Below are 17455 nucleotides of genomic sequence, written 5' to 3'. Positions count from 1 at the left end.
TGAAATCTAGAAGCACGTATGATCATTTCGTAATCTTCAACCTCAAGACCATGCACACAAGGCCACGTCAAGGGTCCTATCCCGTCATCATGCATCACCATGAGGGAATCTCACTTGAAGACCCTCTAAAAGGACGGCCACATGTCGAACGATAAGGATGAAGACAAGGGAAAGGGTGAAGGTACATTGTATTCATTGTGAGGCTTCTATCCAATAGCAAGAAGCCTAGATGTGACTCTAATTATGATAAAGAATGATTTTAGTTGGTCGTTAGTAGGCTTCTTTCACCAAAGTCCATTACGATATGTCTATGGAGAAGAGGAAATCGGTCCTCAAAGGTGTTGGTGATTGCTTATCGATAGAGGGTTGACACAAATGGTAGCAAGGACAATAGTCCTCTAAAGTGGGAGTGGCACTCTACAAATGATAGTGGGCATTACCAAGGGTTATCTCTAGGTTCGGCCATTGTTTTATGTTCTTCCCTAGTGCCCATATAAAATTGGTCAATGTTGTTGAATGGTACTATATTGCTTGCCCATTAAAGGCATTGGATTAAAGGCGTGTTAGTTGTTTCACGATATTTATGCATTATGGGTCATCAAGTAGTTGACAACCCCCCTTGTTCCTAGAAATGTAGTATAATCTACAACTTGTACTATACCAACATTGACCCTTTTATATAATAGTGACTAGATCATATTGTGGATTTACAAACACCACCAAACGACCAACTTAAGTTATGGTTAAGTTGTTATTTCACAAGAGATTGGAAGAAAGAAAGATATATTTTCTACAAGAGGCCATCTTCAACTTGCAAGGCAAGTCATGATTACAAAAATAGGTGATTTGAAGTTATCAAATTTTGGAAAATAAAAAGCTCTAAGCTTGCTAAACCACCATAATTGATCAAACATGATGTGCATAACCATTATGTATGGAATTCGGAGTGATGTGTGATATCTAGCATCGGTTGATGCCATGGAGTGGGGCTATGACAAAGTTCAATGACTATATCCAGTTGTGCTCAAGTATAATGAATATGATAGGAATGATCTCCATTATCTACTATTGATATGGCCTCTATGTTAAATGCCTCAGTATACACAATCTCTATTGTCATTGACATTCACTTCTCACTCAATGGTGACTTCTCAATACATTGATAATGGAGTAATTATGGAAAACTTGAGGTGATGTATGAATATGGGTTGAGTTCCTATGGTTTGAAAGCTTGAGCTAGCCTTCCCCAAAGGAGGCATTATTATTTAAAATGTGTACGCTCTTCAAGCTCATTACATAATCATGGATTTGAAACTAGATATGATGAAAGTTAAGACAACAAGAATGAGGATAATGCCACTCTTTGTGGAGCACAGTTTTTTGCCCCATATATACAGGTTTGTTTATACTTTTTGCTACAGTACAAGAATCCCCTATATCACAGATTCAACAATCACAATCCCAATGGTTCTTTAGATTCTCATTTGTGTCGAGCTTGTTATACACTGACATTAGCATGGATGAACGCTCTATTCTTTTAAAATATCTTAATACCAAGATTTAAAAACTTGCTTCACTTCTAATATCTGCTTGTTAACAAGCTTTTGAGCTACCTTCTGAATTGTGTTTGCCATGAATTAAAGGTTTTCAATTGAACTTTCTAGAAAATCCAGCGGTCGAATAGCAATTATTTATCGAACATAATGAGCAGTACTTTCTTTTTTTCATTTGAACTATTGAATGAATCACATAAACTCAAAACTCTTCAAACAGCAAAAATGTTACAGACATTGAAGAAAGAAGACAATTGATTATGCTCCCCTAACCAGACTATTCATACATCAAAATAAGCGCAATCATTGTTAGGGCCATATTTTAACCCTTTTTCAACAGAATATATGGATACAAACAGGTGAGAGATAGCCACTATCATGTATTGGCCAATACATGCTCTTAGTTTTGTTAGGGCTGTTAACACAGTTATTTTAATGGAATATGGATACAATATATGAGAGTGAGACATATGAGAGACTCATGTATTATTTCGTATGTGTTTAAAATCAGAATCTGTTCTCTTTACCAACTCAACACCATTTGAGCTACAAGACATCACCCCATTACAACCTAACTCAGCAATCTCAATCTCTTGTGAGCTTTCACGAGACTCCCAACTTCTCAAAGGCTCAGCCTGTGCTTCAAATGAATCGTACGACATTGGCGACACTGAATGAAAAAGGTTAAATTCCTATTAGTAAAATAAGTTTGAGCTGTTACTTACATTATATTCAATGTTTCATACCTTGTATCGAAAATGGTTTATTATTGGTATCCCATCTGTCTTCCAATGGTTGTGCTAGCTCGATGTTGCGTTCTTTCTTGCTGTGTTCTTTCTTGCAGCTCATCCTTTCTTTCTTCTCCAATTCTTGCACAATTTGATTATCAGATGGATTAAAGTTCCTAATAATAATAGAAAAGAAATATTAGTATAGAAACCTTTGCATGGGATTAACATAACAAGACCAAGAATAACTGCATTGGTCCCAATTTAGTTTTTGAAGGGACAACTGCTGATCCATTCATGTCAAAAATATACGCCTCGTAGACAAACTTGACGTATCACATGAGTCATGAAATTGCATTGAAGCAATCATAAATTAATTGATCTTGGAAAATACATGATGGCTTACAGGAGATGCACAAAACATGGAGTGTTTCACATTAGAACAAAGTTCCTCCCAAAGTAGGAAGATGTCACATCCTAACTCAATGTCAAGGTAAAGGATCAAATGTGCTTTGTTTCTTAAAGCTCACATCATTGCCTAGACAGTTTTATTTCAGACACCAATCCTACACATGTGGACGACCACCCCATGGACAAACTCAAAGATTGGCTTGTTGGTTCTCCAAAGCTATCATTTGACCTGCGTTTTTCTTTATTTCCCCAAATGCCCACTTGACGCCATAAGAGAAATTATATGTGCTATTTGAGAAATCATATAGTTCATTTGTTTACTTTATATGTGCTATTAGAGCAATTCCATGGCCAATTTAAACTCTTCTTTATCTCTGTCAAGGGTTGACAAAAGAAAGTTTGGGAAATAACAAAAACTCATGGGCATTTGGCGAAATACACAAACTCAGGGGTATATCAGAATTTACCCAATATTTTATGCATTCGTCATCATTAGTGTTATGCTTGGGGTCCTTGTACAGAAATAGTGTAAGCGTGCTTATACGACATAGTGAGATTTTAAAGTCTAGGCAGGCATTAAAATAGACATGAACCTTATTACTTTGAAAGTTGAACATTATAATATTGAATAATGATGAAATGCATATGGAAGAAGATGATACACTTCTTTAGGTGCGCTCTATTCTAATAAGTTTGTGTGACTCCTACAAAATTGGGAATTCTTTAGAATTTGACAGACAACAAAGCGGTATTACTATCTAACAGCACACACAGGTCATATAGAAACTCATTGAGAGCTATTATAATATAAGAAACCCCTGTAAGCCTGGGAACTCTCCCTCTACAAAATTGGGAATCCTTTAAAATTTGACAGAAAACAAACCTGCATTATTATCTAACAGCACACACAGGTCATATAGGAACTCATTGAGAGCTATATAATATAATAAACCCCTATAAGCCTGGGAACTCTCCCTTCCACCAAATTAATCTCCAATTTAAAACAATTGTTTTCCTAAGCATGAAAGGAAATATGCAGCAAGTCAGCAAGAAATAACATTTTGTGTCTCTCAACAAAATCTAAATTTGCATAGTAATAATTATGAGATTCCAACTAAAAACTTTCTAAAGTTGGATATTGAGAAACAATTTTTAATTGAGAATAGAAACCTGGAAAAGCAGTGTATAGCAAAGCTCGGAAGTAATGCAAAAACTGTCGTCAACAAAACTATTCTGTAGAAGCTTGAAGAATTAGCCACAATCTTCACAAAAAGCCAATGAAGTTCCCCAGACAAATTTGTAGGAAGTGCACCAAAAACTACAAGGAATGAAAACCACACAACTAGTTCTCCCCAAATGAAGAAATGATGCAGCCATGTCCAGTACTGCCAGAAATCAAGCCTATCCAGCATTAAGTTTACCTTTTAGTGGAGATTCACAGAAACTGGAGAACTTTTTTATCAGAGACTCACCTGAATTACTACTGCCAGTTGAATATTGACAACAAAGAGCACACACGTATACATGGTGGTTCCAATTGTAAATAGCCCCACCATCTTGCCTGTGCTACGTTCAGGAACCTTTCCATATCCATATCCATACACCACTGAAAAGAAACAAATAACAGCCTGCAACACATTACAGTTGCTGGTTAGCAGAGAGATAAATGTTTGTGAATTTCTGTTCATTGCTTTTAGGATACCTTTAGGGATTTATTTTTCTTTGTTTCCCCAAGACTACACAACGTTTTAAGATGCGATCTCCGGTTTGGTCTCTACAGGCCATTTGACATCTTAAACGGCATTTGACCTCATAGACACAAGTTGTAATTGACGCTTGTGGTGACAAAGATTGCTGCTATCATGCTTTAACACTCTTCAACATGACACCTCACGTTGGTTGTCAACTTGTAGGCAAAGATGATGAGATAGCTAAAGAGTTGTGGGACACAGTCCAACAAAAGTATAATAAAGACAATAAGGCTCATTTGATAGCTTTGGAGAACCAAATAGCAAATCTCTGCAAGGAGTGAATCATAGATTTTCTCTCTCCAAAATAGCTTGTTTCCTCAGGAAGCAAGACCACCTCAACCAATCTGGCCTAATTACTGGAAAAAGAAATGGGATAATGACATATGTCATCCTCAACCAACCTCAAGTTCACACTACAATCCAACAATACTCATACAACCAAAGAAACAGCTCTCTTAGGCATCAGCGCTAATTCTTTTCCTCTATGACTGACTGATGCAGATGATTGGATTATGGATAGAGGTGGTGCAATTCATATGACAGCCACACTTCACAACATGCCTATATCATAGCCACACACTTCAAAAAAATTTATTGGATATCTAATGAAGATGCTCGATTCTTGAGGTTTTATGCATCGGTAATGTATTTTTGAATTCTTCTTCTAGACAACAGCCAACTATGATTCAAAATGTATTAGATGTACCTCGCCTTTCAGGTAACCTACTCTCAATTCCTCGTACTACTGAACAAGGCTATGGTGTCTATTTTATCAACAACCTACAAATTGGTGCTAGCAACAAAAAGGAAGCTGGCTTCTACCGTCTTAACAGCTCCACCAGCCCATTATCATCCTCCAAGTCTTATCTACTACAACTTCTTCATCAACGTTATGTTGTGGTAGCTCAAGAAGATCCTCGTTTGTGGCATGATTGCTTTCAACGCCTCTACTATGACTCTCTTCAACAGCTTCCTTCATCCCAAATGGTGCATGATCTTCCTCATTTTAATGTCAACAATATCTCATGTGAGGCCTTGTATACATGGGAAGCACCACCATCAACCTTTTCTCGCAAGACACTAATTGTGCCACATTCATTTCGGAGTCGGTGCATATGTATTTATGTGGTCCAATGCAACATGCAGCTTTTGGAGATGAATGATACTTCATGCTTAATATTGATGATTTCAAATGCAAAGTTGGGAACAGAAGGATACCCCTAAGTGGAAAGAGTTAATTATGAGGAGACATTTGCTCCAACAATTGGTGTATGTTTCAAATGGATGTCAAATCTGCCTTTCTGAATGGTGACGTAATGGAATATGTCTATGTGGAGCTCCCTGGTTTTGAGATTTCAGATCACCAAACCTTATAATGCTCGAAACAAGCTCCGAATCCTTGGTATGACAAGGCTAACTATTTCTTTCTTTCTCTTGAATTCCAATGATGTTCTCCTAACAATCTCTATGCCCTATACCACGATGGCTTGATATGTCTAGTTATTTTGTATGTAAATGAATTACTAGTTACAGGTTCTTTTGAAACCAAGATGGAGCAGCTTCACAATAATTTGAAAGCAACATTTGGAATGACAGATTTAGGGCTTCCACTTAATCAGAGGGAGCCATATTTTTCAGCCAGATTAGTTATCTTCAACAAGACTATTTTCAGACTTTCAAGTTCCAACAATATACAAATCAAGCCTCCAAAATTCAATTCACCTAACCTTGCCTTTTTTGGCAATTGGAATAACATTTTCAAACATAAGTTTCATAACCTTTGTCATTACCTCATTTCCAAAAGATTGATATGACAAATCTCAAAGCATCGAGTAAAAAGGAATCACGGCTAGCTTGCTATACCTGAAGAACTCCGTTGATCAACCATGATATAAACTTCCTTGGTCGAAGGTCAGCATTAAGTTGTCCCTGAATACAGATATAAAAAGCTGATGATAAGCAAGTGCATCTTATATGCTTAGATAAAGTTTCTTCGAAGCTTCATTAACAATCCACCTTTCTATAAAGTTGCGCAAAGGTTAACCGTGATTTTGCTCCAAGATCTTGGTCAAGTATAGCTATCACCACTACTGGGGCAGAAGTGAAGATCACATTATATAGAGAAAGAAACCAATCTGCATAGATCGATTGTCCAGAAAAACGTGTATATGCATTGAAGAGGAAAATAGACAAGCCAAATACAAAATTCTTGTAAAAGAAATACTTTATCTGCACAGCACATAAAGAGTTCCTGTATCAGCACTAACAAACATAGGTTTAAACACATTTATAGCTCCAGAGAGTATATACCATGAATGTAGTGCGTTTATAGCACCAAGCTCCATGTACTAACAGTAATCTTTCCAGGAAACGGAATTGTGCAATTGAAAAATCAGCTGACATTGCAGCCTGTGACAAACAGAATAGTAAGCACCCAGACCAAACAGCAAGTGTCTCATACACGTACATATTATGGATCATTTTATGCACCATCATACATCCAATACAGAATTCACAATAGCATAAATTCATATTGCATAGGTACATATGTTTATGTGAACAGACATCCTAGTTGAATAAGTAACTGAACATAGCATACAGTTGATTGATTTGCATCCATGAAAAACTCAGGAGGGACTTCTCGGGATTCAATACCTGCTGACCCTCCACTCCACTTATCCCAACACCAATATTAGCTTTCTGTATCATACCAACATCGTTAGCACCATCACCAATTGCCAAACATATTTGTTTTCCATAAGTTCTCACTAACTCTGTGATTGTGGCCTTTTGGATAGGAGATGTTCGACAGCAAATTACTGAGTCACATCTCAATGCAAAGCTCATAAATTCTTCCTTAATTGATGTACTTTGCATTACAAAGTCTAAGGATTTTCCATCTATAATGATGGCATGTGATGATTGGTTATTATTTTCCTTATTATTCAAATCATTCACTCCTTCTTTGATCATGTTTTGTACATATTCTGCAGATACCTGCATAAAAAAATTAAAAATTATCAGACAGGACTTCGTCTATATCTGAAGAATATTTCACCTTCAACTGAAGAATGAGTATTTGTTGTGTAATGCTTTATTTAATCTTACACAAATACAGCTTACAGGCCTTACATTAACAGTATATAGCCTGGCAAGTGACCCAATTCTGAAATACAAAATCTAGCAGCCCAAAAGCAAAAAGTCTTACAAAAGAATGTAAAAAAACACTGTAAAGAAATACCTAGAAAGAGCCTACACATAAAGTTCCTAAGGAGGCACATCAATAGTACTATAAAAACACAACTGGAGGGTGAGGGACAGATTTGAGTTACAAAACAATGTGTTGAAACACTAACAGAACTAGATGTTGAATGCTTAATAGTAGTTTCTGATATGTATACATCCATGAGGCTGGTATTCATGCATTCTTGTTGAGAGATCAGCCTACAGATAGTTTCACTACTAGTTTTCTGATATTTATAAATGCAAATAAAATGCTCACCTCCTCAGCATTTTGAGATTCAGATGATAGAGATATGTTATCTTCAAGACGAATAATATGTTTGGTCATATCTGGCCTCAAAAGCCTGCAAGCATAACTGATATTAATCGCTGTCTCCATTTTGTCCCCAGTGAGGACCCAAATCTTTATTCCAGCTTCAGCTAGGCGATAGATTGTTTGTGGCACCCCAACCTGAGAAGCATGGCATGCGTGGTAAGTACTTAATTGCTGCTGGGACCATTTACCTCACCATACATTCTTTGAGAAAGCAGATGGTAGGGCACATCCCTACAATCCACTAACCAACCTGAAGCTTATCTTCAATGGCAGTCGCTCCAACAAGTATCAGATCACATTCAATCTTATCAGCAAGTCTATTGAGTTCCTCCATGTTCTCATGATTGATTTCTCGCTTGGCTTCACACCAAGATTCCTGAAATTTATTACAGAACAAAGTGGCAACACTTAACATCATCCTACTTTGGTTACCTAACTAATGCTGTGCATAGCAAAGTCATGAAAGCATGCTGTCACCTGCCATTGCGCATACATATCCTCATCCAAAACACGGTATGCAAGGGCCAAAGTTCTGAGGCCAGCTTCACCATATTCCTTCATGTGTTGCTTTGTAGCATGAATAAATGTATTGTCATGTTTAGCTAGTCGGTCAAAGATTACATCATCTGCACCTTTGCAAAAAAGAAAAATGTTTCCTTCTGGATCCCGAACTATTACAGACATCCGCTTTCTGCACAACCAAACAATTTCAATATGGCATTGCTAAGGGAAACGAGCAAAAAACAGAATTAACAAATACCTAACACTTGTGAACTCAATGGTATTCAGTCGTTCGTACTTCTGAAGCATTGGACTTTCACTCTTCTTTAACAGTTTCAACTGTATGAACATTTCTGTCCGTTCAAGTAGGGAGACCCCCAATCTTTTGGCAGCAACAACAAAGGCTGCCTCATCAGGAGACTCAGATATATAGTTAATGTTATAAGGATCCTCTGAATCTTCAGTGATGACAGTATTACAAACAGCTAGAATTTCCAGAAATCGGAAAATTGTATCCTTTGTGGGTTCATTTTGCCAGTTTAAGTCATCAAGCCTTTCATCTCTTAGTGCAAATTCCTTCTCAAGTTTGATATTAGTGTTCTCTTGTTCCATATGGTACAAAGCCTTACCTGCCCTTAAAGCTGCAACCTTTTCAACTTCGGTCATACCACTCCCATAAGAAATACCAGCTATGGAGCACTTGAAAAATTCCATTTCATTACGTGTCAGTGTCCCAGTTTTATCTGAGAGAATAGTGCTAACCTACATTACAAAACAATAAAAAAGGATATAACTCTATTGCTATGATAAATATAGTTTAGCAAGAATTCCCCCTATAAACCCAAACAAATTGCAGATTCATTTAAGCACAATCAGTCACTGGAAGAAAAAATAGGTTTAGGTAACTGCACATAAGACAATCATATGGCCTTATTACTCTCACTACATCCTAGACCATCCACGCCTCTGTATGCCTAATGTATATATCATTTCCTGTCATATTTGGAAGAAATTATCTGTGGCTGTACTTGTACTTTCTTATAGTTTCAAGTCACACTCCTACAATTCTTTATGGAAAGCAGATTTGGCAGCCTGATTTGGAGTGTCATTTACAGATCTGGAGGCATCATTGATGGATAGAAAATCCGTGTTTCTCATACATATGGTACTCAGCATTCTTTATCATGAGTAAAACAGAGTTCCTGACAAGATGCTTTTGCAAGTGAAAGGCTACCTCTCACAAGGCATAGCCATAGGAATAGCTTTTTGTTTCTGATATTGCACATTATAAACATTGCAGTCTTCAATCAGCTTTAGTGGGATTTGAAGCTTGGTAGTGAGAACTAGCTGAAAAATATGCATGATAAAGATCATCTAACTTTATGGCAGGAATGATTATAAGTGAAATTTATGGACAAAAAGATTATTAGGTTCAAAGAGCAAGAAACAAAAACAGGGACATCTTACATGTCTTGGACTACTTCAAAATGCATGACGATGCATGGCATTCAAATCTCTTAAAAACTCTAAGGGCATTTAAATGCGGACTGACAAATTCAGATCCGTCATTTTCATCAGATTTCCAATTTTTGTTAAGAATATAGAGAAACTTAGAATATATTCTACAAGGTTATAATCATAGCACTTACAATTGTAGAATGTAAACTTAACACACACGTCTAAGAAAAGAAATCCAACCTTTCCAAGCTCTTCATTCAAATTGGAAGTCCGTGCAGAAGCTGGCTTGTCAGCATCCTCATAGTATATTTTATTGTCTGAATTTATAAATAGAGCCTGAACAACTTTAACTATCTCTAAAGAAACATAGAGAGATATAGGAATAAAATAACCTGTAAATCAAAGAATAGCAGTTTTTAATCCGCATAAAGTGCAATTTCTTTACATGCAAAATTTGGCGAAATTACACCTGTATAAACTGCTCTCATATTTATCAACCCTATGGGAAGTTAACATTGGAATAGAATATACAATTGATTCCTAATCAAAATTAATAAACAGCTTACTAGTTCATAGAGTGCTAATAGTGGTTAGGGATTTGTCCCCACAAATATTCAACACTCCCAAAAGCAATCAAGATTCAACTCCCATCATTCTCAACTCATATCTGAGAACTCATGTTTCACTTGACAGAATATTTGGCGAGAGTTTGCCATTCACTAGTTAACAAAGTTTGCAAATTCTAAGAGAAAATTCCTTATTGGTCAAGCATACAACGATCATTCCTTTGCCACTCCATGTAACAGCATCCAAGTCTCAAGATATGCATACAGACACCAAAGCTTTGGAGACATTCTACAACATATGCTTTTAAAATCAATTTTAATACAAACTCAACCATGGTGCTCAATCCAATGGCCAATACAAATAAGCCAACAAAGTCTATAAGTAAAACATCTTTAAAACCCTCTCAAATCGGATACATCAGCAAAGGAATAGGCTGATTGGGTTTAGAAATGTTTGCTGAACTTTTATAGAACAAATTGAGATTATTTATATGATCATTGCATGTTTGTTAAGGACAGTACAATTAAATTTATTTCTCATTTTCAATTGTTCTTACTACTAACTGCATGACTTCAAACTCACATTGGTAACTTCATGCAAAATGCGAACATCTCTATTTGTTGAAACTAGAGTCTAGAACACATGTGTTCACCTGGTTATTTCTACATTTCAAGCCAATTACTTGTGTATGCAATATAATCTTTTCCTAGCTTCGGCGCTGGTATTAATATAATCTTTTTTATTCATTGTTTCTTTGCATTGTTCATTGTCTATGCATTCTCTATTTGCCATTCAATAGCTCGCATGGTCAGATCTATGGATGTTCTAAACTTGTTCTTCATCATTTGGAAGAGATTTGAGGATTCGGGCACCACAGTTTTCTGTGTTACTACAAAAAAAAGAGCAAACGGGAAGTCATCATTAGTTAAATACAGATTCACATTCATTGCTAGATGGGATAAAGAGGAGCAGAAAGCTGAAGCAATCTTTCCATGAATGTGCTAAAGTGGGACATATGACTAATGAGTGTTAGGTTAGAAGCCAAGAGTTAAGTGTGTGAACACACTTCATGGAAATGTGTGCTGAAGTTCGGCTTAAGATGAGATACCTTTTTTATTAATTGTAGGGAATACTTTATGATATCTCATTCATTCTCCCCTTATGACAAACTAGTTTAGGACTGTAAATCGTATACATAGAATGTTCAATATAAATTAAGCCCCTCTCATGCTGGTTAGTTGTTCATCAATACAAAGCAACACTCGTAGCAAAAGGGTATTACAGAACAAACGAGTTGGTTTAGAGGAATCACTTGATCTGGCTGCAAGATTTGGAAATAGCAACCAATTTTAGTAGTGTCCATGGCCCAGAACTTAGCATTATTAGCAAATGATATGAAATCCAATTTTCTGAATGGCTATCTCCAGGAGGAGTTATTCATGAAGCAGCCATCAGGTTTTGCGCTCCCTAATTCCAAAAGAAACCTTTGTCTGAGTTAAAGCAAGCATCAAATGTCTAATATGAGCAAATAGGTAGATTCCTCACAGAAGGGAGATTTAGGTGTCCAGCAAATGCTATCCTCTACATTATAACTGAAAGCACTATATGTAGATGTAGATATGCTAAAGAGGCTATAATTCATCAACTATGGAATTTATCCAGACATCCACCTTCCAGCGAGGAAGTTATACACCTTCCAACAACTCTTGTACTATATGAGAGTTGATGGTGAAAGTGAAGATAAAAAAGAAGGCAAGAAATAAGCATTAACGTCTATTGAAGGCCACAATGACCTATTAAACGAAAGAAAGTTTTACATATGTTTACATCTGATGTATCTCATCATAACAAGATGAATAATAAGTCATTTTATAGACACACTTCAAGTTAGAAACTGTGGTCTGCCCTGAGAATGTCCTTCATTGGATGTACTAGAGCAAAGAGGTTAGAATATCATGGTGTATTTCTTCTATAACAAGCAATGATCTCTTTGATCTTTCTAAGATCAGAGAGGAGCAGTATCACCTGGAAAAAGTTGGCTGCCATATACAATTAGAAGTGCTGAATACAAACATATTCCAGGCCAGTTCTGTTCACAATAAGCACTCTCAAGTGTGAAATGGAATCCGGACTACCATGCATTTTTTTAAACTTGATCATGAATTATGATTGCTTGACTGATTAAAAAATTTTATTATTTTCATGATTCTATACTTAATTAGTTCAGCTGAAAATTTGCACAGTTCATGAGAGTAAAGCACTAGTGGAGTCTGACCATTAAATTACTCAAGCTTTCAAAATCCTTACCGTACAATACCAGGCATGTAAAAAATTGTAAAATGGCCGCAACAAATGGATTTGAATAATTGTAAGCTGCTTTTGAGATAAGATTACTGCCATTGTTGAGATTGACCTGCAAGTACCAGTGTTTGTCTTTGTCTTGAGCCAACCACACTGCAAAGATCATAGCACTAGTTGCTGACATGCAAATAAGCAGCAGAAGCTGAAAAAGAATAATGGAATCCAACTGGTGTTCTACAGAACTCCGTTTGGATGGTGGGTGGGTTGAGTTCATCATTATTTTAGTTTCATACCCTTTATAAAGAACCACTCCATATGCAAATTCTGTATTTCTGAGCTTAGAGCCACGGAGTAGAATCTGCCCTGGTGTAAGAGAAGAAATCTTGTCATTCCATAGAAAGTTTCCACGGAAAGAATAGATAGATGAGTTGGGGTGTTCACACTGAACCACAGCATTAAAGCCCTTCAGGTTATTTTCAGATAACCCAGCAGTATCATTAAGGCATCTCTTTATTTTGAGATTTGTCTCGCCATCGAGGTTTGCAGTTTCAACATAGCAAGTCCCCGCAGGATTGTTTGAGAAAAGAAAAAGGAGGTCTGCAGGAAAGAACTCATCACGCTCAACTTTTACAATATTTCCAGAATTCAGTTGTTTCCAACGTCGTTTCCTGAAAACACCATCTGAATCCAATGTTTGTACGAGACGATTGTTCACATCTTTGTCTGACCGTCCACGCCTTATGTCCTCTAGTCCTTCTTTTGCCATAGAGACACCAATTACAAATGCAAGGGGGAGAACTGTCGTGATTGGGTTAACTGGTGAAACAGGTGTAAGAGTGATGGCCGCATGAAATGCAAAGTATAAATTCGCAACACGACGGAACTGCTCATAAAGCCCCATCGGTAAGAAGGAGTACCATTTGTACTTTGTCGTAGAGATCTTGTTAGGATACTTCTTTCCTTTCGGATCATGCCAACTGCCCCTTACTTCAATAGTTCGTGTTGATTCAAGGTTTTTCTCCCTCTGCCAATGGTAATTTATGAAGGAGATGAACTTCATCTTCAACGAGTGCTCTCTCTCAACTATGGCTTGCGCCCATCGCCAGTGCCTCGTAAATGACAGAAATTACAGCATGGTAGATGCATTGAAAATTTGCAGCAATTATCTAGAAACATAAATCAGATGGATAATATTAAGGTAGCCCATATATATTTGCAGATGAAAAGGTGTGACAATACGTCCAGTTAAAACAGGTGCAAACAGACAATTGATGAATTGAATTTGGTCACATTTTAGTTTATCCCCAATGGAAGCAACCATATAAAGTATTTTATTAATTTCAAATCTGAACAGTAATATTATAATACAAAACTTTCCAAATAATGCTTAAAGAAACAAGATAAATGAATTGCAAGGCCAGCCTATTGATCTCTTTCATTATCCTAATGGAAAATAGGTAACCTGTGATAAGAAAAATGCTGGCATATGCAAAAACCTGGTTATAATATATTCTTCATCTTGGTTGTCAGATGTTTTTCTATTCTGGCCATGGCAATTGGCTTGTTTCTGAATTGGTTATTCATATATATTTGTTATGAAAGGGACAATCAAAATTCCAATCTTTCATTAGATCCCCAAGTGCCACCGCATTTTCATTATTTCCCCAATTTCGCCATGTAAATGCCAAATAAAGAGAGAAAGAAGATGGATTGATCCCATAATTACTGTTGAGGGAGGTTGATCGAGGGCATGTCAAGGGAATAAAAAACATAGTGCCAGTATATTGGAAAAACTGGAGGTAATGTTTCCAGTATATTTAATAATCCTTTGTACACAACAATAGGGTCCAAGCTATTGCATTGCATATGTTGATGGTTGATGATACACTGGTTGAGAATGGCTTAAAACGCTAAGTATTGGTCGGAAAGGGGAAAACCAACAGAACAACATCTCTCCTTTCTGATGCAAAACCACCTAAGCCGAGTTTTGCCCCTAACATAGGATGGGGGGAGCCTCAACCACATAGCATGGAAGAAGCCTATTTTTCATTACAGAATGCAATGCAGCTATAAGGAGAGAAATTTTGCCACCTCGGATGAAGCAAAGCCCGAAATTCCAGAAGAAAAATGAACGTCAGAAACACAAAATCCACCCTAAATGATAAGAAAACAATATTAATTGAGCAGAAAATGTGAATATAAAAGGACCTCATAAACCTTTCAATTTCTTATGAATCATGAGACTGCTAAAAGAGTGACCAATGATGCAACAAGAAAATCACAGAGGAGAGTAATCTACAGTTGAGAGCTGAAATTGTACAGAAGCGGAAAAGGAGGAGAGGGAGATGGAGATGGAGGGAAGGAGAAACTGTGTGTGAGGAAAATTGTTACCAATGCAATATGTTACTGAAGATGGAATAGAATTTCCTCTTCTCATGGTATAAAAGAAAGAAAAGAGCAGAATCGGTTACAGAAAATGGAATGGGCTTTTCTCTTCTCATGGTGAAAAGGCAAAGATCGTTACCAGGAAACAGCTCGATTTTATTTTTCTGTTTTTTTATCATCATAGGAGGAAAGAGATCGGAAGAAGACAATGAAAAAAGCACGGCTTTATCTTCTATTTCCATACCAATTGGGAAATATCACTACAATGGAGAGCTCGTCATGATAATGTATGAGCAAAGGGAAGATAGAAATGCGATGAGCTTCGGTGTGCAGAAAGAGAAAATTGCTACTGATTAAATTAAGGAGGCATTTTCACTTGCCTAGACAGAGAGAGAGAGAGAGAGAGAGAGAGAGAGAGAGTAAACTCGTTACTGCCATTTGATCAATTCTTCAGTACATTCGAAGAAATACAAAAAGCGTTTTACCTCCAGGATATAAGATCCGGATAAGCTTTTCATGTCGAAGAGAGGATCAAGATCGCCATGGCACCATACAGCACGCAGAGAAAAAGAGCGCCATCGAAAGACAGACAGAGAAAGAAGAAGGAAAAGAAGAAGAAGAAGAAGAATTGGGGGATCAAATTAAATAAATAAATAAAAATACGGGGCTAAGATTGTAAATACTAATAAATAGTAAATGTGAGAGTGTATGAGTAAACTCTCTTCTAAGTTCTTCTTCTTCTTCTTCTAAGTTCTTCTTCTTCTAAGTTCTTCTTCTTCTTTTTCTTCTTCTAAGTTCTTCTTCTTCTTTTTCTATGAGTTCCGGTGGGCACCCTTTCTCTATGTCCGCGTGTGCCCAAATCGATAGCTCCCTTGGAAGGTGTCCATCATCTGTTGTTCGCCTGCCTCTATATCGCTACCTCCGACTCATATATCTTCCGCTACTTGCTATCGAGGACTACCCCCCCCACCCCCTCACATCATGATGTTGCATCTCTTCTACTTGTATCGATACCTCCCTTGACATGTGCCACATGTTTTCTTACCTTTATATCGCTACCTCCACTTCATATATCTCCCACTACTCATTGTCCATGACCCCCCCCCCCCATCCCACAACTTCTTTCTTGGCTAATCATTGTTCCCTCCCAACTCCATTTTCTAGCTTGTGGAATGTCATCAACCTTCGCTAGTTTGACACTCTTGTAAGGTGGGAGGGGGAGGTGTGAGGCATTCCAACGAGGGTTGATGGGAATCGTACCTTGGGTTCTGCGAGGATTGCACGTGCTTAGCTAACAAGAGCCATTGCCTAAGCTCGTATATTGTATTGTATCAAAAGTTATGTTTGCTCTTGACACATAACTTGTCTGATAATTCAAAGTTTCTTTCCTCTTAGTTTCATAATGGATACGGATGTATGTTTATATTTCAGTTAATAGAGCATGGATTTGTTGCGGCATCAAGCTCGACAACACACTTCATATGTGAATGCACATATTTGGTGAACATATGTCAATGACGTCCACCTTGTCACAAGTCCAAGAAGAGATGCCTTTTGTATAAAATATAGTTGATACTTTTTTATATCGCGTTCACTCTCCCATCGAGAGAAACTCGTTTGAGATTCTTCATGAAGTGCAGTTGCAATGTTATATATAAACTTTTTCTTTTAGTACCACTTTTATTACTAGTGGAAAACCTCAAAGTGACGTGAAAACCCACAGAGAATAAAGAGAAGTATAAAGTGTCAATTAGACACTAAAGAGTTGAGAAGCACTCAAAGAGTGTAAAATTGCAATGTGATGTCTCTAAGTTGCGGACAATCAAACATAGATTGCATGAGGGATTGCTTAAAAAATCTAACTTCATGTAGTTGGTTTCGATGAAAGACCTTACTATTGTGGGTTGTCTAGATGGTCTAGAGTTCCCAAAATCTTGTCCATTTGAGAAAATAGCCATTGCTAGATATGGCACACGAAATCTGTCCAATTTGCCAAAAGTGCTTCCCAAACCTTCCCCCAGGAAATCCGTGAGAAAGAGATGCACTTAGTCATTGTACAATGGTGTGGTGAATGAGCAAGTCCATAATAAGTGTGGGATCATTTCCGATCCTCCACCACATCGTGCACAATGTGGCGAAGCAATCGATCGCTTTTGAAGCTTTGACCCAATCAGGAGCACACCCAATAGGCATCTCCATAGGAATACCCATTGCTGAAGTGGAAGACTAGAGCTCCATAAG

General features: G+C 37.2%; 1 protein-coding gene across 2 annotated transcripts; it reads right to left on the bottom strand.

Moving 5' to 3' along the window:
- Nucleotides 1-1790: 1790 nt before the first annotated feature.
- On the bottom strand, nt 1791-15833 carry LOC147856559 (putative phospholipid-transporting ATPase 9). 2 transcript variants are annotated; one of them, XM_087328986.1, is made up of 15 exons: nt 15700-15833; nt 12836-13995; nt 10202-10353; nt 8763-9265; nt 8480-8693; nt 8253-8378; nt 7946-8137; nt 7099-7440; nt 6754-6852; nt 6460-6672; nt 6307-6372; nt 4165-4320; nt 3863-4077; nt 2300-2457; nt 1791-2223 (listed from the first exon to the last, which is right to left on the bottom strand). In XM_087328986.1, exons 2-15 carry the CDS (start codon nt 13887-13889, stop codon nt 2033-2035), a joined length of 3681 nt encoding a protein of 1226 aa, XP_087185112.1. In that variant the 5' UTR covers nt 13890-13995; nt 15700-15833; the 3' UTR covers nt 1791-2032. The 2 variants fall into 2 exon arrangements, with proteins under 2 accessions (XP_087185112.1, XP_087185113.1); XM_087328987.1 differs by lacking the exons at nt 1791-2223; nt 2300-2457 and having other exon boundaries at nt 3934-4093.
- Between the last annotated feature and the right edge of the window lie 1622 nt (nt 15834-17455).

This window comes from Azolla caroliniana, unplaced genomic scaffold (assembly GCF_043228905.1).
Source record: "Azolla caroliniana isolate FFs.n. ecotype wild unplaced genomic scaffold, voAzoCaro1.0.p SCAF_13, whole genome shotgun sequence".
NCBI lineage: Eukaryota > Viridiplantae > Streptophyta > Polypodiopsida > Salviniales > Salviniaceae > Azolla > Azolla caroliniana.
This window is presented reverse-complemented; position numbering and strand designations above follow the sequence as displayed.